Source organism: Lagopus muta, chromosome 28 (assembly GCF_023343835.1).
Source record: "Lagopus muta isolate bLagMut1 chromosome 28, bLagMut1 primary, whole genome shotgun sequence".
NCBI lineage: Eukaryota > Metazoa > Chordata > Aves > Galliformes > Phasianidae > Lagopus > Lagopus muta.
Genome location: NC_064460.1, coordinates 2122017 through 2145624, shown reverse-complemented (window position 1 = coordinate 2145624; position 23608 = coordinate 2122017). Strand labels below are relative to the sequence as shown.

The 23608-nt window shown below is 57.3% G+C and overlaps 1 protein-coding gene across 1 annotated transcript; it reads right to left on the bottom strand.

The window, feature by feature from the left end:
* Positions 1–5479: 5479 nt before the first annotated feature.
* FIGNL2 (fidgetin like 2) lies at positions 5480–21683 on the bottom strand. Its single transcript, XM_048928613.1, has 2 exons — positions 21545–21683; positions 5480–8455 (listed from the first exon to the last, which is right to left on the bottom strand). The coding sequence occupies exon 2, from the start codon at positions 8442–8444 to the stop codon at positions 6291–6293; it is 2154 nt and encodes a 717-aa protein (XP_048784570.1). The 5' UTR covers positions 8445–8455; positions 21545–21683; the 3' UTR covers positions 5480–6290.
* Positions 21684–23608: the final 1925 nt, after the last annotated feature.

Below are 23608 nucleotides of genomic sequence, written 5' to 3'. Positions count from 1 at the left end.
CATGAAGAAAGGAGGAGGATGGAAGTGGCTGGGGTGGGAGGGAGGAGGAATGCCTCCAGGGAGAGCAGTGGGACGGGCGCTCTGTGTCTGAACATTGAGTTCCTTTGTACTGTACATCTTTTTACTTTGGAATTTGCAATAAAGAGCTCTGTCCATCTGATTTTAACTCCTTCTGCTGGCTGCCCTGTCGTTCTGTTCCCTTCACGTTAACGGAGAGTATTCACCACCAAAAGCAAGGTGCGAATTCACCCTGGTGTCCAGGCAGCTCTGGGGATGGGGAGACGCAAACTCCTTTTTCTGCCTCAAAAGCACAAGAAGCACAACAGTAACACGACCTGAGCCTGGCCAGGGATGTGGCACTGGAGCAATGCACGCAGGGCTGAGCATTTGGGGATTGAGGTTGGCCATTTGCACAAGGTGCATCGAGCTGCTGCAGTGCAGAGGCTGCTTTCGGCTCTGTAAAGAGTTCTGCAATGCCCTGAGCCCAACCAAGTGATCACCGTCAGAGTAGAAACAAAAGCTGTTCGTTCCCCAAGCAGAGGGAAGAGCCCTGCAGAGACTTTATAGGGCGATGCTTGGATGATCCTGAGAGCACCTGAGCCCACGTGGGACGAGGAAATCCCCATTGCAGCAACCACTCGGAGCTCACCCCAAACTCAACAGGGCACTCAGGCTTTTGGAGAGGCCAACCTGCACTCGTAGCAACATCCTGCTGTACCCGCTGTGCGTGTGCTCCATGATGTCCCCCTCCTCCCTGCAAACACAAGGTGCCCCCACAGCCCTGAGCAGCACGCAGCGCCAGCCCTCATTCCGCTCCAGAGTTAACAGTGCTGCCCTTTGCTTGGGGCTGGCAGGGACGTGGCGGACGACGTGCAGCAGCGCAGCAGATGGCAAAGCAGCGTCCGGGAACAGCGGGGCGGCCGTGCAGCTCTGACCTTCCCTTCCTGGAAGGAACGGCCCCGAGAGGAGCAGCGCTGTGCCAGGAACCCACGGTGCTGCTGCTCCAGGAAACGGCACGCTCTGAAGGGAAGGAGATACAATTTCATTTATAAAGCATTCTGTGGTTAACTGCTTCACTCGTCTTTTAAAGGCGCCGTCGGTGCAACTCGGCCTTTATTTTCTTCTCTGAAGTTTCCCATTTGTGTGGATCGGTGCAAAATCTGTTTCTTGATGCAAAGTAGGGGTTTTAATTCCAGTGACAGCAGTGCAGATGGTGGAATCAGATCTGGAGCAAAAGAAGTTTCATTACTGCAGAGAACTTTCTGAGAAATGGAGACAAACGCTCAGGCACAACATAACAGCAGCTGAACAACAACTGCTCCCAAAACAAAGCTCCAGGAGAGCAAAGGATGCCGAAATGCTCGAGTTCAGCAGGAGGGGATTCCTGTAGGGCTGGGGACGTTCCCACATGAGGAAGGAACAATTCCCCCATCCCCTTCCCAGGCATCCTGAGAGTATCGTGGCAATGGTTGCAGCAGAGAATCCCCCACTGGGGGGAAGGGAAAGAAGAACTCAGAGATCCTATGCAGCGCTTGGGGACCACAAGTCCAGGGGATCAGAGGCCCCACCAAGGCTTGGAGACACCTCTGGGGACTCAGAAACCCAACCAAGGCTTTGCAGACCCTGTTGGAGGCTGGAAGACCCCACTGGGGATTTGGAGACCCAACCAAGGCCTTGTTGACCCCATCTGATGGAGACCTCCAAGGGCTGCAGCGACGATGAGGCCAAGGGAGCTTAGCCTGGCTCCATCCCTACCCAAGGACGTTCCAACAGCCGGTGACAACTCACAGGAGATGCCCACTGCACATCCACCTTTGGATGCTCAAGGCAACCTAAGCCAAGGACAACACAGGGCTCCCCTCCACAACCCTTTATTGCTTCGTTTTCCCACCGGCACCTGATGGCGATGCTCCAGTTCAAGTCCTGCCCCCACCTCACCAGGTGACCGAGCCCAGTGCCCAGTGACAGGAGAGCACAGTGACCACAGCAACGAGGACGGAGGCGACGAACCCCCCGAGGACACCCGAGAGCACGGGGCCCACCCAGCCCAGGGGGCTGCGGGTGTAGGGAGGGGGCGGCCGCCTCTCGAAGCGCAGATCCCCCGCATCCCCCGAGCCCCTCCTGCTCCGTGCCGCTCCATACTGCTCGCCCTGCAGCAGCAGTGAGGAGGTGAGATGCTGCACGCTGCGGCCGTACTCCTCCACGTTCCTGCGCAGCTCCAGGCTCCGGTCCTGGTTCAGGTTTTTCCCCAACTCCCGGGCGATGTCGGGGCGCCCGATCTGGCGGAGGCTGCGGGCCAGTTGGTCCCACGATGTCACCTCTCCCTCCATTTCCAGCCACCTCCGTAGAGCCTCCGAGCAGCCGGGGCGGTGGCGTGGGACGCGGGGACGAATGCCATCCTTTGGGTTCTGCTCCGTGTCCTTGCTGGGTCCCATCAGCTGCCCCTGGAGCTGGCGGCACTCAGATGGGGACAGCAGCGCGGCGATGCGGGCCATGGTGTGACGGCCAACGTTGGCTGCCACCGCGTCCTCACAACGGCCACCCACTGCCACCAAGAGCAGGACGAGCCCCGCAGGTGCCAGCATCGCTCCAGCGCCCGTTGCCATGACAGCGTCCCCAGCTGACATCACAGAGCGCCACGTTCCAGGATGCGTCTCAGCCCCTTCCCCGTGCTGAGCATCTCCTGCACTCAGCTCAGCCCCAGACCCGCTGCTCCCCAAAAATTCAGCGTGGGCGCTCCATTCCCAGCAGAGCAGCACCAAAAACCGCTGCTGAAGAACCATTTGGTCGATGCCCTCAGACGCTGGGTTTGATTTTGGGCGGTGCTGACTGGAGCCTGGGGTCAGATGCAATGATCCTTACGGATCCAGCTTGGGGTTCCTACAGAAGGGCCGAGAACCTCGTGCTGCCTGCAAAGCACCTCAGGGCACCTTCGCCACTTCTAGCAGCGTCTGTCCATCCGTCTGTCTGTCCATCCGACTATCCATCCATCCTTCTGTCTCTCCATCCACTCATCTCTCATCCATCCGTCTGTCTGTCCATCCGACTATCCATCCATCCGTCTGTCTCTCCATCCACTCATCTCTCATCCATCCATCTGTCCAACCATCTGTCCAACCATTCATCTCTCACCCATCCATTCATCCGCCCCTATAGGACGTCCGAATGTCCGTCCGTCCGTCCGTCCATCCGCCGTAACCACGAGGTGGCATTGCAGCACCGGCCACAGCCGCCTCCCATCGGCTCACCCCGTTCCCATCCCGTTTCTGCAGCTCCGCTCTGCTCAGCGCTCCCAGCGCAGCCCCAAAAGTGGGGCAGACCCAGGAGCAGCGCTGCTGCCCCACAGATTTCACCGAAGATGGCAGCCGTCAGACAGCCTTAAAGGGATCAATTCTTCCACTCACACCTCTGCATTCACAACACTCAGCCCTCCCCCCCTCGACCCCAAACTGGGGTAGGGTTAGGGTTAGGGTTAGGGTTAGGGTTAGGATTTAGGGTTTAGGGTTAGGGTTAGGGTTAGGGTTAGGGTTAGGGTTAGGGATTAGGGTTAGGGTTTAAGGTTTAGGGTTAGGGTTAGGGTTAGGGTTAGGGTAGGGTTAGGGTTAGGGTTAGGGTTAGGATTTAGGGTTTAGGGTTAAGGTTAGGGTTAGGGTTAGGTTAGGGTTAGGGTTAGGGTTAGGGTTAGGGTTTAGGGTTAAGGTTTAGGGTTTAGGGTTAGGGTTAGGGTTAGGGTTAGGGTTAGGGTTAGGGTTAGGGTGAGGCTTAGGCTTAGAGTTTAGAGTTAGGGTTGGTTTTAGGGAGATGCATTTGCAACACTCACCCCCTCCCCCCCTCAACCCCAAACTTCCCCTGGTGAGGGGACGCTGAACCTGGACCACCCTCAAATGAGGACTGAGGGCACTTTGGACCCAAACTGTCCCTATGGATCCTATGGGCAGAGCTGAGCCCCAGCTTCCTGTACTAAGGGCCATGTCCCCTCCCCCAACCTGTCCCCTGTTAATGGGGTGGCACATTCCAGGACTCCTCCAAAGCCCCCCTAGAGGGTAATTGGGGCACACTTGTACCCCCCACACCGCCCCAGTCACAGGTCAAGGCTCATCTGCCCCCCTTCCCCGTCCCCCCAACAGCCCCTAATAAGGCCATGGCTTCATCAGGAACCCCCCAGCTTCCTCCCTCTCTAGGGCACACCTGGACCCCCCCAAACCACCCCTAATAGGGATGGGGCTCAGCTGGACCCACCGCCCCTCCCTGCAATGCTTTCTCCTCCTGCAGTGTCCCTCTGTCCCCCACTACGTCCCCTTCCCCTCCTGGTCCCCCAGCCACCCAGTTTGGGGCTGAAAATGATGAGATTGGGCAAAAGCTGGTGCCAAAACCATGGGATCTCCGGAGGGTTTTCTGTAATCTCTTTAATACTGTGTAATACTTTTCTTTTTAAAATACAGTATTTCTTGAGGTAGACCATTACAGCTCGAAAGCATTTCTTATTTTCAGACATCAATAAGACATGAATTAAATATTTTCATGTACAATACGTTGCAAAATGAGGTAGAAATGGTTACAGAGAGCGTACAAAGTCAAATAATGATAATTAATAACAATAATTAAAAAAAAAAAAAGTCTTCAGGAACCCAGTACCACTTTTTGGAGGAGATGGGGAGGAGGCGGAGGTGCATCCCCATTAATGCCCTTTGTGCAGGGGCTCCCGTGCACAATTCAATGGGAAAATGAGAAAGAAATGGGGGAAAGACCCCCCAAAATTGGCTCCTTTGGCATCCTGAGCACTGCAGGGGTTGGGGGGAAGAACCCCGTGCCCCCAATGCTCTTCTGCTGCTCTGCGTGCGCAGACCCTGAGGTTCGGGGGGAGACCGACTCCCAAACACAGTACATAGCACTAAAAAACACAAAATATTATTATTATAATTATTATTAAGCAGAAAATAAAACGAAGGCAAGCGAAAGGCGACGACCCGAGGATGCGGGGCGTCAAGAAGGGAGAAAAGAAGGAGCCAAAAAGTGGTGCTGGGGATGGATTCCAAAACGAAGCGAAGCCGCGAGGGCAGCGGGAGCGAAAGCAAAGCCAGGGAAACGCGGGCGCAGCGAGAGTGAGAAGCACCGCAATACATTCAACTTCCACCTTGGTAACAGCTTCAAGTTTGGTTACGGGTTTGGGGTTTGTTTTCTTTTATTTTTCTTCTTTCTGTCACCTTTTTTATTTTTTTTTTCTCTTTTTTTTGGAAGCAAAAATCACGAGGCAGTTTTTGTCCCACCTCTGCGAACCCTTAAAATCTCTTTTTTTTTTTCTTATTTTTTTTTTCCATTTCTGAGCAGATCCAAAGAGTTTTGAAAAAAAAAATGCTTTTTTTTTTCCTTTTTTTTTTTGTTTTTTCCTTTTTTTTTTCCTTTTTTTTATCATTATTTTTTTTTTCATTCATTTCCTGAGTAGTTCGAAAGAAAACGAAACAAAACGAAAACAAAAAAAAAAAATCCACCAAAAAAAAAACCAAAAACCAACAAAACCAACCTACACAGCTTACAAAAATAAAAACGAAGTCTAGTATATTCAACAATCTACAGCATTTTACTCCAAAGCCCTGGGTTCTGTGGTCCCCCCACCTCCCTGTGCCGCTTCCTCCGTCGCCGCCGTCGATGTTTTGCTTGGGAATAAGTGAGAAGAAGGAAAACCTCCGCACGCAGGCATGGGGTTGTGAGCACCCATCCGCTGTAATTAATAAAAGCTTTAATTGCGGCGCGTTTTCAGCTCTGCTCATCGCATCTGAGCGACGCGGTGGAGCTGCGGATGCCCACGGGAGTTGGAGCGGACGACCCTCGAGGTTCCCTCCCCGATCCTACGGCTCTGCGATGGAGGCCTGGATGTTGGCGGCACGGAGTTGCGCCGATGATCCTTTGGGTTCCCTTCCAACTCAACCATTCCCTGGTTCCACGACTGAGCTCTCGACGGCCCCCCGCACAGGAGTTGGAGTTGGGTGACCCCAAAGGTTCCCTTCCAATTCAACCAACCCCGCGGTTCTGTGACCGAGATGTGGATGCTCACTGCACGGCAGTTGCACTGGGTGACCCTTCAGGTTCCCTTCCAACTCGACCCATTCTACGGTTCTGTGATCCTGCGGTTCTACGGTCTGGAAACGGCTGCAAGGGGAGGCGGGTGAACAATAAATAGGTTATCCTGAGTTCAACGAGCGACTGCTTCAGAAAAACAAAGGACCAAAAAAGCCCAGTCCTATCAGAAACCCTAAGAAAGAGGTATGTTGGTTGTGGCCGGGTCTTCCCGGTCAGTGCCTGGACCCGTACATCTTATCCCACTCAGCAAACAAGTCCAGCTCCTTCTGCGAGGCGGCGGGGCGGACCTTGCAAAAGGCCTTCTCAAAGTCCTTGTAGGAGGTGGGTTGGATCTGGCCCGGCAAGCCGTGCAGGGTGGTGGCCCCGGCGTGCTGGCAGAGCTGGATCAGCTCGCTGCCCGAGAAGCTCTCGGTGTGCTGCACCAGGGACGCCATCTCCCGCTCGCTCAGGCAGGAGCTCTGCTGAGCCAAAGCGTGGTGGAGGATCTGCCTCCGGGCGATGCTGTCCGGTGGGGAGATGTAGAAACGTTTGGCAAAGCGCCGGTGGGAAGCTTCGTCCATGCTGCCGGGCCGTGAGGTGGTCCCTATGATGACCACGTTCTGCTCGGTCGAGGTAGCTACATTGTCCAGGTAGGAGAGGAGCTGAGACTTGAGGTTTCCAGCTTGGCCGCCGTCCTGGGCCACCAGCAAGGATTCCACCTCCATGATGAGCACCACCGAGGGCTGTCGGCACTTGGCCACAAAGAAGACGGTCTGGAGGATCTTCTCGGCTTCGGCTTTCCAGGTGGTGAGCAGGGCAGCGGCGCTGAGCTTCAGCAGCGTGGAGCCCAGCTGGGTGGAGATGCAGCGGCTCAGGAGGGTCTTCCCAGTGCCGTGCGGCCCAAACAGGAGGATGGTTCTGGGCAGCCTGCTCGCCCCAGTGTAGGCACCGGGTCGCAGGATGGGCCACACCAGCTCCTCCTCAATGGCTGCTTTGATGGAGACCTGCCCGGCGATGTCCGTCCACTGCACGGGCGGCCCGCGCTCCACGATCTTGGTGTTCACCAACTCCAACACCAGCGGGTCAACGTTTTTGGGTTGCTCCTCCACTGCTTGGCTGCTGAAGACGGGCGCTTTGGGTGGCAGCCTCAAAGGGAAGGGGTGTCCCGGCTCGGCCGCCCGCTCCCCGTTGGCAAGGGGAGGGCTGAACTTCTCAAAGGACTCTGTGGGTCGCAGTGGAGCATCCCCAGCTCCGTAGGGCGGTGAGACCACGCTCTTCATCGCCTGCCCACCGTATTTACTGCCATGTTCCTCAGCGCTGCCCGCCGGCCGCTTGCTGGCACTGGGGAAGCCGTTGCCTCGGCACTCGCCGTTGTCCGACATGGGGTAGGGGGACTTTGGCTGCTCGTAGCTGTATTTCCGATATCTGCCCTCTGCTTCATCCTCCCCACCGGAGATATCGAAAGCTTTCCTCTTCAAGGTGCCCGTCGCTTCGGTGCCCAAAGGCGGCACAGCCAACGAAGCCAACCCGGCGGCTTGGTAGCCATAGGTTGGCACCACAGATGGGCGAGTGGTGGGCCCGGGGGCCGGCAACGGGGTGGGGGCTGCGATGCCTGAGGGCAGGTAGGAGGCGGAGGGATGGGGCGGGTGGATGGCTCCATAGCCCGGCTGTGTGGCGTAGCTGCCCGAGGCGTAGTTGTAGACGGGGCCGGAGGAACCATAACCCGGCACCAGGGCGGATGAGGGGTGCGTGGGCTGCAGAAGCCCCGAGCTGTGCAGGGTGGGTGGGTGTGGAGGGGCAAGTGCTGTGCTGGGCTGGCCGCAGTAGCCGGAGGGCAAGTAGGTGCTGCCGTAGCCTGCAGGGTACTCCTGAGATGAGCCCAGCCCGCCGGAGCCACCTGCCGCTCCGCATGAATTCCCAGCGTAAATGGGATCGGCGAGGTTGGCCGACACCACCGGGGAGCCGGCGAGCCCCAGCGGAGCGCTACCGGCCGGCACAGCGGGCGGCACCACGGCCTTGGCACCGGGGAGACCATCGTGGATGGGGGTCAGTGGGTAGGCGCCATCAGAACCGTGAGGCACAGGCCAGGGCTCACCGTCCCCTTTCTGCCCGTTAACGGGCCCGAAGGCGCCATCCCCATAGCTGCTCAGCGCCGGGCGCTCGTAGGGCGCATCCAGCACCCCCGAGTATTTCTCGGCGTACCTCTTGAGGAGGTTGGAGGCGGTGAGTGCTGAGATGTCGTCGTTGGCCCAGGCGTAGTTGAAGCGCTGGCGGGTGCTGGGGTAGAGGTCGGACTTGTGGGCTGGTGAGGAGGTGGTGGAGGAGACGTCGAGGTGCTGCTCTGGCCACTGGTTCAGGGACTGGGCATGCTCTGGTGACCAGTGCATCTTCGACAGACCTACAGGACACAGGGATCGTGGCATCGTTAAGGTGTCAAAGACCCCCAGGATCATCGAAGTCTAACCCACCGAGCCACGTCCACCAGACCATATCCCCAAGTGCCACATCTACAGCAGCGTGAGACCCCCAAAATTGGGACAAGCGCCCTTCTGCACTGCTCAAAACCCACCAAACCACCCTTCCCCCGGACCGTGTTGCACCTCCTGATCCCAATCAGACAGAATTGAGGAATTACAGAATCACAGAAAGGCTTGCATTGGAAGGGACCTTCAAGACCATCTACTTCCAACCTCTGTATCCTAAATTATACATCTCACAGTCAAAAACACCCCCCACCACCCTTTTGCATCATCAGTGCAAACACCTTGCACCACTGATGCAGACACTCCCAACAAGTATTTCAGAGCAATCATCCAGATCAAGTTTTGATGATCCAACAGAAAACAGCACCCACATCCTCAAACCGACCCATCACCCAACAGAAAACAGCACCCACATCATCAAACCGACCCATCACCCAACAGAAGACAACATCCATGCTATCGTACCAGGCCCTCCCAAACCCCAGCAGCAGCTCCAGTCCCAGCATCCTGCTCTGTTTCTTTCACCTGGACCAGAAGCCAGGCGTTGGCTGGCCACTGCGCACCCAGCATTAACAACATCTTAATAGATATATAATAATTACAATGAACGGAATATCAATAATGGCTTGCCCCAGTGATTGAGAACCTGGTGGGAAAGCAGGGCTAACCCAGGCCCTGCAATGCACCCGAGTGATGGAAGGGCTGGAGCCAGGATCCACCCCTTCCCAGACCTCATTTAAGGGTTGGCAGCGGAGGGGAGGGCATCTCTTTGGAGATCCCTGTGTACCCCAGGCTTTCTGAAGGTAAGCAGCTCCTTTCCTTTGTTTCTGTGTCCCTGGCTGTCGCATTTGAGCAAGTCCTCACTTGCTGCAGCACAGGGCTTTGCTGCTCTGCTGTCATTGCTGCGTTTTGCATCGCATTGCATCAACATATTAATAGTTTTATGGCATATTATCACTGAAATTGTAGAATATCTTGGGTCGGGAGGGACCTGTAAGGATCGCTGAGTCCAACTCCTGGCTGCACGCAGGGCACCCATATTAACTGCTCTGCCGATGCATTAATAGCATTTGGCACATTCTCAGCAAGGAGAGAGGGGGCAGAGCACAGACAGCTCTGCAGCAACGCAATGGGGAGGATGGCACGGGGAACGGAGCAGCCCCAGCCAACCCCACGTGTTTCTGCTCAGGGAACAAAGCCTGGGTGGGAGCCGTGCATCTCCCCCATCCCCAGGGCAGCTGGGGACGTGGACTTGCACACGGAAGCGCTGTCCCACCTGGGCCTGCGTCCCTCTGCTCAACCCCTCGTAGTGGTGAACGTCCCTGCTGGGGAAGAAAAGGCAGAAGAGCCATGGCAGCCCCCGGCCCCATTGTTATCTGCCGTGCTGAGCCCCCCAGCGGCCCCCCCAGCCCCACACAAAGCTGCAGTGGGAGCAGGAGGGCCCTCACGCCCCATTCAGCCTTTAAGCCACTTTGTGACCGCGGCACAATTAGATTACTTAATGCTTTAATTGACTTATATGGCATTTGTACTTCCACTTTGGATATCAAACTTCCACAAGAGGATTTAAATGGCGGCTTTGCCTGGCTTTATCTGCCATCCCCCCCCTGCATTTACTCACCATTATTAAAGTGCTACCGAGAGATAAACGCTCGGCCAGAGCTGGTGTGCAGGAAAGGGCCTTTCCACCGAGCACAAAGGCAGCTTCCCAGCAAAGCTCTGCTCCTGCTGCAGTTCTTGCCCTGAGCTGTGCATGAGCAGAATGCAGGGCCAGAAGGGAGCAGAGGCACCGAGGAGCTACAGAAGGGAAAAATAAGGCTTTGCTGAGGAGCGAGGCATTATGTAGAGGTGTGTTTTGGGGGGGGTGCTGAAGCACCATGAGTTTCCACCCTTGCTAGGTGCACTGAACAAGAGATGTGCTTTCTAGATCAGGACCCAAACCTCAAAATGCTTCCTATGGGTGCTCAGAACCCCCTCAGTGCTGGAAATGCCAAGCAGAGAAATGCAATTTGCTTTTCCCCTTGTAGCGTGGATGGATGCCAGCACCCAAAGCCTAAAAATCCGCGCTTAAAGGAAGCGCAGCGATTGCTTTGCAGCGCCCTGAGGAGGGAGGGCAGCCCCGGGGATGCGGTGCTACAGCTCCATCCCAGAGCAGCACAGCAGAACGAAACGCAGCCGTGCATCAGCGCAGCGATCAGAGCACGGAAGGGCTGCGAAACCCGGCTGCAAAACCCGGCTGCAAAACCCGGCTGCGAAACCCGAAGCGCTTCAGCGCACGGCGCGGTTGGGAAAGGGAAAGCAAAGCCATGCGAACGCCCTGCAAACCCGGCGGAGGGGGAGGGTTGGTGGGACGGGGAGAAGTTGTCAGGGGGCCGCGATGTGACGTGAATGAGCGCTCGGAGCGGGGACAGATGTTTCAATGCTCCCCTTGGCAGTGTGAGAAAATTACTGTCCAGTGACCAAATGGCACGGCCGGTTCCCACCCTCGCTGCTGCCCCATTATCCGCAGCGCAAGACAAAGGCGGGCAGGGGGGGCTGGGCAGGGGAGAATCCTATTGTTCCCTCCCGCCCTAATTATGGAAATCTTGTTAATCTATTCAGCAGCGGCTCTGAAGTGGGCTTTTGTTCGGGGCCCTTCTCGCTGCGCGCAACCGGGGCGCAGCGCCGAGGGTGTCCCGATGGCGCTGGGTTGGGGTGCGCTCCCCCCACGACCCCTCCTGGGGGGACCTCGTGCAGCCGTGGGTGTCCAACACGTGTGTACGCAGCAGTGGGTGCTCTCGGCTCTCTCAGCTCTCCCCAAAGGAACGGGGTTCCCACGGATATGGAGGGTTTCCACGCGTAGCATCGAGCCAACGATGCGCTGAAGTTGGGGTCGAAATCCAAGCGAGCACCTGTGCCGGAGCAGCCCTGCGAATGCTGGCTGTGCCTCGGTTTCCCCTTTGCTTTGCAGCCACCAGCCAGAGGAGGGAGGGAGCACATGCAGCAGAAGCAAACCGATGAGCCTCTCATTTTGCTCGTACTGCTGTCATCTTGCTGAGGGCTCCTTTCCAGGGGGAGGATTTCTGCTCCTTCAAGACTCTGCTTAGCTCCATCATCCCCCCCTTGGCCCCAGAGCGAGCACGCTCAGCTGCTGGGGGTCCCACCTCTCAGCCCAGCCCCTGACACTTCCCATAGTCCTCACAAACACTGCTCACACCGATCTCTTTCCATCACACAGATGGGTTTTCCCAGCAGGATTTTGCTCTCAGCACCCCCAGCTCGGTCGGTGCAAGGCCCTGTCGCATGCCCTCGCAGCACGGGTGCAGCTATTGCATGCACAGCTTTGCATGCTGCAATAGGATTTGCCTCGGATCCCGAACCGCGCCTCAGTGCTTTGCAGCCCTGGGGTTTTGCAGCCATGGTTCAGTGCTTTGCCACTGCAGGAGATGCGGTGCTTCAGTGGAGGCCGAGCAGCACGAGGCTCTCCAGTGCTTGGGAGGGCGGAGGGGTGGTGGTATTTCTTGTAAATGAGGCATTTCCTGATGATCTTTTTGCCTTCTGCTGTGCAGAGCTCGTCCTGGCCCGGCTCACCCCTGCCTCACAGCAGCACCGTTGGTGTTACAGCGAGTCAAATCCTGGCAATAAAAGAGAATTATGGCCAACGCGGGCGCGCTTGGAGCTGGGGGCTGTGGCGAAGTGCTGAAGTGTTTTCACAGCGCTGCTATAGATCACAGTGTTGTTTTGGCTGGGTCACCTCCAGCACGTCCCCAGGAACCAGAGGGGACCCCCTGGACCCGGGGCCACAGAGTGATGCGAAGAACCACAAGGTCTCTGCAGCACTCCGTTCTCTGATGGATCTTCCAGATGTTCCCTCTCTGGGGCTTCTTTCCTTGCTGACACAGCACTCCAGAGGCTGCATCTCCCCTCTGCTTGTAGAGATGGTCGGATGGATGCCAGCTTTGGCAGTGCCCCTACAGCTCCCACCTTCTGTGCTTCTTGCACAGCTATTTTGCATCTAATCGGAGCAGGCAGAGGAGCACCCAAAGCCCCGTGGCGCAGCTCCATCTGTCCACGGTGGTGACTTGGGGACGCTTCCCTCTTCCACTCCTCCATATCCAAGCCGTGCAGCTCATGGTCCTCCAGCACAGCACAGATTTGGAGTTTTAGGAAGCTGGCCGCCAAGACAGCAGGTTGGTTTGCACAGTGAACCCAACACGTTCCTGGCTGCCCCCCAACAAAGAGAAGGACAGGACAGTGACCACAGCACAGCCAACGTCAGTGTGGTAAAAGGAAGGTGGCAGCTCCCACGTGCCCCATCCCCACCCCACAAGGATCAGCCACCACGTGGGAGCTTGGGGCTCAGCCATTCTGCCCAACCGTATATCACACCCGGAGCAGCTGGACATCAGGATGCAGTGCAGAGGGCAATGGGCCACAGCCCATCTGTGCAGCTCCAGGATCCGGCCGGAGAATGAAAAATTAATATGTGTCTGTTCAGCCCGGCGGCAGCTGAGCATCATCCTCCATCTGGAGAGGCAGTGCTGGGGGTTGGAGGAATCCCCAGGATCAGAGGATGTGGGAAAACGGGGGTCTCTGTGATAATGGGTGCCGTTGGTGGGTTTGAGGCGTTTTGCTCCACCTTTCAGTATTTTAAGGAGGATGGGAGAAAGAGGGGTGACAGGGATCTGAAAGGAAGTGGGAATTATTGGCTTATTTCATCACAGCATCACACGGTTCTGGTCCATGGGCGCTCAGTGCTGGGATCTGCCTGCAGGGGATGAACTGCAGCGTGAATCCATCCCCGCGCTGCCCGCTCTGCCATAGGGGCACTGCAGCACGTGCAGAACCCCAGCTCTTTCTGCCATTTCCTCTGCTGTCACTTCTCACCTTGTGGATGCTCTCCTGCCCCAAAAGCCCTCAATTTTGTCCGAAGTTTGCTGGGTTGGCATTTAGGCTGCGACCTCCAAGCAGAGCCCGTCTTGAAGGGCAGCTCCCAGTAGGAAGGGCTTTGGTAGAAGCTTCGTTGAGGTCATTCAAGTCCACTTTGGGTAAGTGCTCCCTTCCCACAGGACGTGGCCCACAGATGCTGCTCCCAGCATCAAAATCTGTCACCAAAATCTCATTCCTTGGCACCATGCGAGCTCTCCAGAGCCGGACGAGGATGTGGTGCATTGGACCCATCCCATTTCCTGAGGATTCCAATGGGGAGGAAAAACAAAAGTCCATTTCTGATCAGCAGAACCATTTCCCCAAGCAGAGGTGCTTCCAGAAGAGGACTCAATTTGCATACAATCTGCATAACAGGAGCGCACCACAACGCACCGCTCCCAGCCCTGTGCCCCATCCCACAGCGAGGTGTGGGCTTTGCTTCTGCCCGTGGACCTCGATAGGGAGATGCAGGGGAAAAGTCTGAGGGCATCTTTATGCCATCCTCTGCTCTGCTGCTCCACGACCGCAGGACCATGCGATCCTGTGATCATTCCGTTTGGAAAGGACCTCCAAGATCACCACATCCAACCCATCCCACCGCCCCTGTCCTGCTGCTGCACCCAAACCGTACACAGACCATCTGCAGGACAAATGCATGGACGCCAGAAGGTTGAAAGCAGTTCTGCCCTCCTCCCTTTGCAAGAAAAAAGCATCGCAGCTCTCATTCGCACCCCAGCCTCGCGCAGAACCTCTGCAGCCCGCGAGCACCAAATAGGTGCACGACACCCACAAGGCACAAAGCAGCTCTGCACGCTTCCCTTTGCAAGAAGAAAGCATTGCAGCTCCGTTTCATTACCCCACAAGCAACAAACAGCTCTGCAGCTCTGCTTGGAAGACCCCCAGCCTCAACCCCCCAGCCCTCCCTTCTCCGGGTGCTTTCCACGCTGCAGCTCCAACAACGGACTCCCCCGGGGGCAAAGTCACTCCAGCAGCCCCCCTTCGCCCCCCCCCCCCCTGTGCTCTGTGTGCTGCCACAGGGCCGGGGGCTGCAGAGGAAGCTGCAGCACGGAGATAATTTGCCGCGTGCAGCGGAGCCTGGCGCAGCGGTAGCTGTAACGCTCCAGCTCCTATCCTCCACGGAACGAATCAATCTTAATTAACTCTAATTCTGGATAGCCTCCCTGCCCTAGCCAGCACCTTTAGCAACGCGGTTGGATGTTCTGCCTGGCTGCCTTCCCCGTGCAGCACGCTCCGAGGGGGGACGGAGCAAAAATCTCCCATTTCTTACACCAATCCATCCCCGCCGTGCGCCCCGGGGGAAGCAGAGCCCATCCCACGCCCACCCCAAGGCACAGCACCGTGCAGAGGCCTCTCTCCCTCGGTGCCTTTTGTTTTCCCAAGCCTTTTGACTCCCCGATTCTTTCTTAAACGCAGCGCCAGCAGCATGAAAAGCCAAAGTCCCTCCTGCACTCCATTCACTAATGGATTTTCCAGCAGTTCCCTCTTTGGGGATTCTTTCTTTGCTGACACCGCTGCCCTGTAGGCTGCGTCTCCCCTCTGCTTGCAGGATGGGTGTTGGGTTTGGGGACCCACACATCCCTGCAGCTCCCACCTCCTTGCACTCCTCGTGCAGTTATTGGGCTTCTAATTAGAGCAGGGTCAGAACATCTCTGCTGCTTATGACAGAACGGCGCAGGGCTGCTCAAAACCAGCAGGTAAAATGCCAACCAGTTGGGAATTCGCCCCCAACGCGTTGGGCACTGGCTCCCAAGAAAGTGGGAATTCGCCCCCAGGAAGGTGAGAATTCACCAGAACAGATTGGGAATTTGGTCCCCAAAAGTTGGAAATTCACCCCAACAAGTCAGGATTTGCCCCTAAAAGGGGAGATCCTGACGACAGCAGGCTCAGCAGAGACCTATGAGGCCAAAAGTTGCTTCTCTGGGTCCTGATACACCACAGAAAGGCTTCATCCCACGCACAGAGCAAAAGCATCGATGTCCCCCGTGCTGGGAAATGGGGAGCAGTCCTGAGCCATGTGCAGCCTCCGAGTGTGCATCGATCGCTCAGCGCTGGGCCCATCTCCGAGAGCTAATCCTAGGGCAGAAATAATTCATTTTCCTCCCTTTTCAGCAGCCACTCATTAAAAAGTAATCACCTCGTACCAGGAGGATATGAACAGCCCAAGGTCAGATCCATAACTGCGTTATTTCTGCGGCGCGTACCTGGAGCGTGCGGCCAATGGGGCGACCCATGGGAGCTGAGAGCTGCCCCAGTGCTGTGCTTGGGGATGGGGATGGGATGGGATGGGATGGGATGGGATGGGATGGGGTGGGATGGGGTGGGATGGGATGGGATGGGATGGGATGGGATGGGATGGGGATGGGATGGGATGGGATGGGATGGGATGGGATGGGATGGGGTGGGATGGGGTGGGATGGGATGGGGATGGGGATGGGATGGGATGGGATGGGATGGGATGGAATGGATGGGATGGGATGGGATGGATGGGATGGGATGGGATGGATGGGATGGGATGGGATGGAGATGGGATGGGATGGGATGGGATGGGATGGGATGGGATGGGAATGGGGATGGGGATGGGATGGGATGGGATGGGGATGGGGATGGGGATGGGATGGGATGGGATGGAATGGGGATGGGGATGGGATGGGATGGGATGGGGTGGGATGGGATGGGATGGGGTGGGATGGGATGGGGATGGGGATGGGATGGGATGGGATGGGATTGGAAGGGATGGGATGGGATGGGATGGGATGGGATGGGATGGGATGGGATGGGATGGGATGGGATGGGATGGGATGGATGGGATGGGATGGGATGGGGTGGGATGGGATGGGGATGGGGATGGGGATGGGATGGGGTGGGATGGGATGGGATGGGATGGGGATGGGATGGGATGGGATGGGATGGGATGGGATGGGATGGGATGGGATGGGATGGGATGGGATGGGATGGGTGACACATGGTGGCTCATCCACCCCAACCTCCCGCAGCCCATTGGTGACACTGGGGGCACAAAACCTGCATAATGGCATGGGATCGCAGCCCATCACCATTTAATTACATCGTTCTGCAACCATCTGTGCTAATTACACTACTTCCCCCCCTGCTCTGGGAGGCACTGGGATGTAGGATGCGATGGTGGTGGCTTTGTGAGCTCTCCCTGTTGTAAAGGCATGCTGGAATGGAAACGTAGATTGGTTGGGTCGGAGGGGACCTTGGGATCATACAACCATGGAATGGGTTGGAAGAGTCCTTAAAGATCACGGAAGCATGGTTTGGGTTGGAAGGGTCCTTAAAGGTGGCAGAACCATAGGATGGTTGGGTTGGAAGGGACCTTGAAGGTCATGGAACCATAGAATGGTTGATTTGGAAGAGACCTCAGGATCACAGAACCACACTGTGGCGTGGAAGGGACCTTAGAGATCACCATGGAACCACGGAATGGGTTGGCAGGGACCTCCAAGCCCATTCAGCTCCACCCCGTCCTGCTCCAAACGCATCCTCCCTTAGGCAAACAGCACTGACACACGCAGACCCTACGGGACAAGGAGCAGAACTGGGTGCAGCCCCACTGCTGGAAACATCCCCTGTCTTCTGCTCACAATGCCAGCCCGCAGCTGATGCCGTCGCTTTGGGAACACGGAGGGAGATTAATGACAGCGAGCAGCTGAGAGCCGCTGAGCAAGGATGGGGAACGGGCTGCAGTGTCGCTGTGGCCACGAGAGCCCCTTCCCTGCTCCGTGCTGCTGCACCTCTCCTCTATTTACACAGCAAATTCTTGGTTGGGGATGGCCTCCTCTGATGAGTTTGGCCGGGGCAGGAGAAAGGAGCACTTATTCTGCTATTATTCAGCCTTTTTTTTTTTTGGTAGACAAGACAAGGGTGGGTTAAAGTGCAATTTGTCTCGTTTTCACTTTCTTGGGGTGGAAGAAAAAAAAGAAAAAAAAGAAAAAAAAGGAAAGTGGCTCTTTGGAAGGAAAGCAAGGCAGCCTGAAGACATGGCAGCCAAAATGGCACCAAAATGGGGCAACCCAGACCAGGGCATGGAGTGAGGGGCACATCTGCAACGCAGGCAGCGCGGGCGCTGCTGTAATGAAGTGCATCTGCCCATGCTTTCCATCATCGAGTGCTCTGCACTCGGGAGAAGGCAGGGAAGCCACGCAAAGCGCACCCTGCCCCGCTCCATGCTGGAAGCAGAGAGGCCTTGGCTGGGTTTATGAGGGCCCCCATAAAGATCAGGGGTTGCTGATAAGTGGCCCCAGGCATGCGCTGCTGCGGGAACAACAGAGCTGGTGATCTGTACAATTTAACCAGCCTTAACTGCAGCTGATGACAGGGCACGGGGCTGGGAGAAGGAGTTTGCAACGGGGGTTTTCTCATCCAGCAAAGGGCGTTTTCCCATCCAGCAACGGGAATTTCCCATCCAGCAACGGGGGATTTTCTCAACCACCAATGGGGGATTTTCCCATCCGGAGATGGGAATCCTTTCAGCCACCCATGGGGATTTTCCCAGCCACCAATGGGAATCCACTCATCCAACAATGGGGATCTTCCCACCCGCCAACGGGAATTATTTCAGCCCCCAGTGGGGATTTCCCCATCCTCCAATGCCATCCAGCGATGGGAATGTTCCCATTTGATGCTGACAAAACCCAGTTTGGTCCCGGTGCCACAAACCCAAGCGGTGGCAATGAGTTTTTTGGAGCCTGGGGGTGACAGCAGTGCAGAAAGCTGCACGAAGCCACACATTTGGCCAATGCGAGGGATGACAAAGGCTCTGCTCAGAGCCATAGAATCACCAGAGCTCAAAACCTACAGCTGAAAAGTGTTTACAATGGCATAAATGCAAAGGTCAGCGTCGCGCAGAGGTCAGCACCGCTTCTCCAGATGCATTAACGTCAGCCCCGAGAAATTCCCTGTAGGAATCCTCCGGCAAATCCGGCACCGTGGGGGCATTCAGCTCCCCGAGCAGCAAAAGGGAACTGCAGGAGAGCAGCCAATGTGAGCAGGAGGAAGGAAGGAAAGGAGGAAGGAAAGAAGGAAGGGAGGAAGGGAGGGAGGGAGGAAGAGAAGGAGGGAGGGAGAGAGGGAGAGAGGGAGAGAGGGAGGAAGGGAGGAAGGGAGGAAGGGAGGAAGGGAGGAAGGGAGGAAGGGAGGAAGGGAGGAAGGGAGGAAGGGAGGAAGGGAGGAAGGGAGGAAGGGAGGAAGGGAGGAAGGGAGGAAGGGAGGAAGGGAGGAAGGGAGGAAGGGAGGAAGGAAGGAAGGAAGGAAGGAAGGAAGGAAGGAAGGAAGGAAGGAAGGAAGGAAGGAAGGAAGGAAGGAAGGAAGGAAGGAAGGAAGGAAGGAAGGAAGGAAGGAAGGAAGGAAGGAAGGAAGGAAGGAAGGAAGGAAGGAAGGAAGGAAGGAAGGAAGGAAGGAAGGAAGGAAGGAAGGAAGGAAGGAAGGAAGGAAGGAAGGAAGGAAGCTGTTGGCAGCAAAAACCCCGCCTTTGGGAACATCCCCAAGAGGAGGACGCAAAAACACAAACGCTGCGAGCGAAGCAGAGGGCATCTGCAAATGGCAGCAGAAGCATGGGATCCTTGCAAAGCGGTTGTGGTTCCTGGGATTGGGGTCCTGCTCCGATGGATACGGATATGGACCCACGCTGCGGTGCCACCTCCGGCTCCTCGTGCCCTCTCTGCTTTTGCCATCAGAGGAGGAGGAGGTGACCCCGCAGCTTCAGATCTGCCCGAGGTTTCGCCCTCAGCGCCGGATTCAGGCCCGTAGCAACGGATGGATGCGGGATGCAGGGCCCACGCTTTCATCCCGATGGATTGAAGGGCAGATCCCAAACTCCACGGATAGGATGCAGAAATACGGAGCTGGGAGCAGCCCGGGGTGCATCTGCAGGAACTGTGGCCCCTCGGTTGGGATCAAACACAGACAGCATCTCCGCCTCAGCTCCGGCGACCCGCAAATAACGCAAACAGAGCTTTGGCCACGCACCGCCTGGACCCAGGGCCACAAATTCCCGCTGCTCCCCTCGCTGCGATGAATTTTCCCACTTTGGAGCTTTCCCTTAATTCGAGAATGAACTCCCGTGGGATGCGAGCGCTTTGTGTTACGGGAGCGCGGCCCTGGGGATGCTGATAGAGCCCCGATGTCGGGAGGGAGAGAAAGGCTGCGGGGGGAAAGGAGGGAGGAGAAAACACCGCTTCCAGATAAGCAATTGTTAACATGATCCATATGGTACAGAACTCGCCTTTCTGTTTAACCAAAATGATAATGGCAAAAGGAAAGAATGCGGCGGAGGCTCCGCGGGAGAACAAAGGCACTGCCCAAAGGCTTCCCTGCGGAAAAGGAGTTGGGAGAGGGGGGGAATCTCTCGCTGGTTTGTGCCAAAAATCCCCCCGGAGCCCTCAGATCCCTTCCACGGATCAACACCGCCGCGGTCCCGCGGTCGGCCATAAAAAACCCCGACAGGAATTAACGGGGATGCGTCCCCAAGCCAGAATAAACTTTGAAGGAGAGCCGCGGCTCCGGAGCGGCGCTGCTGGAATCACGGAGCTCAGTGAGTGCCGATGAATCCAGGCTGCTGTGTTTACGTTCCTGCAGTTCTCCGAGGAGCACAATGCAGTTCGTGCCACTCGTTATCCCCGAAGAGGGGAAAATGTCAACACAGTTCTGCTGCAGAGACCGAAACCAAATGTTGGGTTTGATAACAACAGCGGCGCTGCCACCCCCAGCATCACCCACAGCCCGGTGCCGCCGTGCTGAGAGCCCTGCAGTTCTGGTCTGAATGCGGATCCACGCTCAGTTCTGCGCTCAGTTCCACCTTCAGTTCTGCATTCAGTTCTGCAGTCACTTCCGAATCCAGTTCTCTGTTCAGATCCACACTCAGTTCCACATTCAGTTCTGCACTCAGTTCCGAATTCAGTTCTGAATTCGGTTCTACTCTGAATTCTGGATTCAGTTCCAAACTCAGCTCTGAGTTCAGTTCTGCATTCAGTTCCTCACTCAGTTCCACATTCAGTTCTGTGCTCGGCTCCAAATTCAGCTCTGAATTCGGTTCTACATTCAGCTCTGCACTCTGTTTTGAATTTGGCTCTATATTCAGTTCCACACTCATTCTGAATTCAGTCCCACATTCGGTTCTTCAGTCCATTCCACACTCGCTTCCAACTCAGTTCCAAATTCAGTTCTACATTCAGTTCCGAATTCGGTCCCACACCCGGTCCTGCATTCAGCTCCACTCCCGTCTCCCCACGCAGCTCCCATTTCAGCCCCGCACACTTTTCTCCCTCGCTGTTCTCCCATTACGAACCGCTGTCTCCGTTTCGCAGCATTTTGTGCTGATGGGACGACGCGCACGGAGCCCCCAGAACCGCGACGGAGAGAAGCGATAAATCCCGCAGCATCGCCGTTCTGTTCCGCTCTTTCTGCGTTCCCCCCCCTCTCCCCCCCCCCTTCAAATGCCTTTTGTCCTCCGAGAGGAAGAAGCAAACCTCAAAACAAATCCCCCCCCCCCCCCCAATCCCCCCCTCCCCCCAAAAAAGCGCTTTCTGGAGCGGCTCCCCACTGCGGCGCGCACCGCTCGCAGCCCGCGGCGCTTCGGGGCCGTTTTGACGTTCACGATCGCGCATTGTTCGGGGCCGGACCCCCCCGGGGGCACAAGCGGGATGCGGACCCTTCCTCCTCCTCCTCCTTTTCCTCCGCTCCCCACGATCCCCGTTGGTGTGAGGGTTATTTATTCATTTATTTATTTATTGGGGGGGGGTGGGGGGGGGAGGAAGGGGGGAGGGAAATGGGCAAAGCTCGGGGTTCGGAGGATGCCCGACCCCCAGGGTGGGGTTGGGACCCCTCTGCAGCCAGCAGAGCCGAAATCGCCTCATTTCACTCCTAAAACTCGTTGAATTCCGGAAGGAAGTGCCAAAAGAGCCGAAATCGCCTTATTTCACCCCAAAACCTCCCGAGATTCCGGCCTGGATGGAGAAGGTTCCCAGCACGGGGATGCGTGGCCGGGAACCGCCCCTCCCTCCCTCAGCGCCCCCCCCCTCCTCCCCCCCCCGGCCCGGGGACCCCCCCCCACTCACCTCCTCATACCGACGGGCCTTAACGCAGCCCGGGAGGGGGCGGCCGTGCGGGGACCCCCATCCTGCCGCTGCCCCCGGACAATGCGGGGCGGCCCGCGGGCGGCGGGGGCTGTGGGGCCGGCGCTGGGGCTGTGCTGGGGCCGAGGGTTGGGGCTATGGGGACGGCCCCCACGACGCCCACGGACCGCCCCCCGTGCACCGCTGTGGGGCGGAGCGGAGCGGAGCGGCGGAGCGGAGCGGCCCCTCGGGCGCAGCGGGGGTGGGGGTGGGGGGGAGTGGGGTGGAGCGGGGCGGGGGGCGGAGGTGGATGCGGTGAAGGGTTCGGGCCCGGGTGGGGTTGAGGAGGCACAAAGCGGGGAGAGAAGGGCGGGTTGGGGGGAGGCCGGCAGCTCTGAGCCCGTGCGCCCCGACCTCCCCACGCCAGCAGCCGTGGACCGCGGCATCCTGCATCCCAGCAGCCGTGGGTCCCAACGTCCTGCATCCCTGGTGCCCCTGCACCCCAACATCCTGTGCACCGTAACAGCCGTGCGCCCCGGCGTCCTTGCGTCCCGCATCCCAGCAGCCATGTGCTCCAACCGCTTGCATCCCAGCATCCTGACATCCACGAACCCCAACCTCCTTTACCCCACCATCCCGGAGTCTGTGCACCCCGACTTCCTGCACCCCGTGGCCCATGAACTGTGGCATCCTGCATCCCAGCACCCAACCTTCTGCATCCCAACATCCCACAGCCCACGCACCCCGACCTCCCATCAGATCAGCACCCAGTCACCTCAGTCTCCTTCATCCCAGCACCCCAGTGCCCGTGCACCCCGACCTCCCGCATCCCAGCACCCATGGGCCGTGGTATCCCGTACCCCAGTGCACCCCAACCTCTTTCATCCCAGCACCCTGGCATCCACGCACCTCAACCCCCTACATCCCAGCACCTATGTCCTCCAGCATGCCATCCCCTGACACCTTGCGCCCCAGCACCCATCCACCCTGACACCCCGGCCCCCAGAATCCCACCCCCTACATCCAAGCCCCCCAGCACCCATGCACCCCAAGACCTCGTACCCCAGCACCCCGTCCCCCTACATCCCAGCACCCTGACACCCTGACACCTTGCACCCCAGCACCCATGCACTGCAACACCCTGCAACCCGCTCCCATGCCTCCTGCACCCATGCACCTGACCCACACACTCTGCTTCGCTGCACCCCATGCACTCCATCCCCCTACATCCCAGCATCCCAGCACCCCATACACCCTGGCACCCCATACCCCAGCATCCCAGCACCCGTGCCCTCCAACTCACCCCCCCTGACCCCCACTATCCCAGCACCCCCCCATCCCAGCACCCCATTCCATAGCCCAGCAGCCCCATCCCTGCCTGGAGGAGCACAGGGAGCCCTGGGCCGGATGCTCAGCTGCCGAGCGGCGCTGGGAGGAATCCCAAATACCTGACATACTTTCCTACTATTACTTTACCAGGCAAAAATCAAACAGTTGCCCCCAAGGATACTGTGTCAACGGGAGGTGTTGGGCAGACAACCCTCTATTAAGGCATTATCCGCCCCACTGAATCGCACTGCCCCCCAGCAGCAGGGCTGGGACGATGTGAGAGCTTCTCCAGACCCCAACATTCGCCTTTTTAAGGTCATTTTGCAGCCGCCTCTCCTTGGCTGCTGGAGCCCCCGTTCCATTTTATCGAACCAGATCGAGACCTTCCCTGATGTAATCACATTACAGCCCTAATTCCCCCTGCATGAAGGCTGGGCTGAATCCCTCAGGGATCGGGGCTCATTTTTCCTCCCAGGAGCAGCAGCCATGCGGGACGCAGCTGCAGTTCCCTGCCCACAGCTCAGCCCCAGCACGGCATGGGGACAACGTGGGGACAAGGCTCTGCTGCTCTGCTGCATCCCACTGCAATCCGTGCGTGGCAATTTCACTCATCCCCTTTGCATGGGAGCATTGCCTGTTCTATGTGTTTGCATTCTGTGCATGGGAATCTTGCTCATCCCTTTTGCAATCCATGCATGGGAATCTCTGCTCATCCCTTTTGCAATCCATGCATGGGAA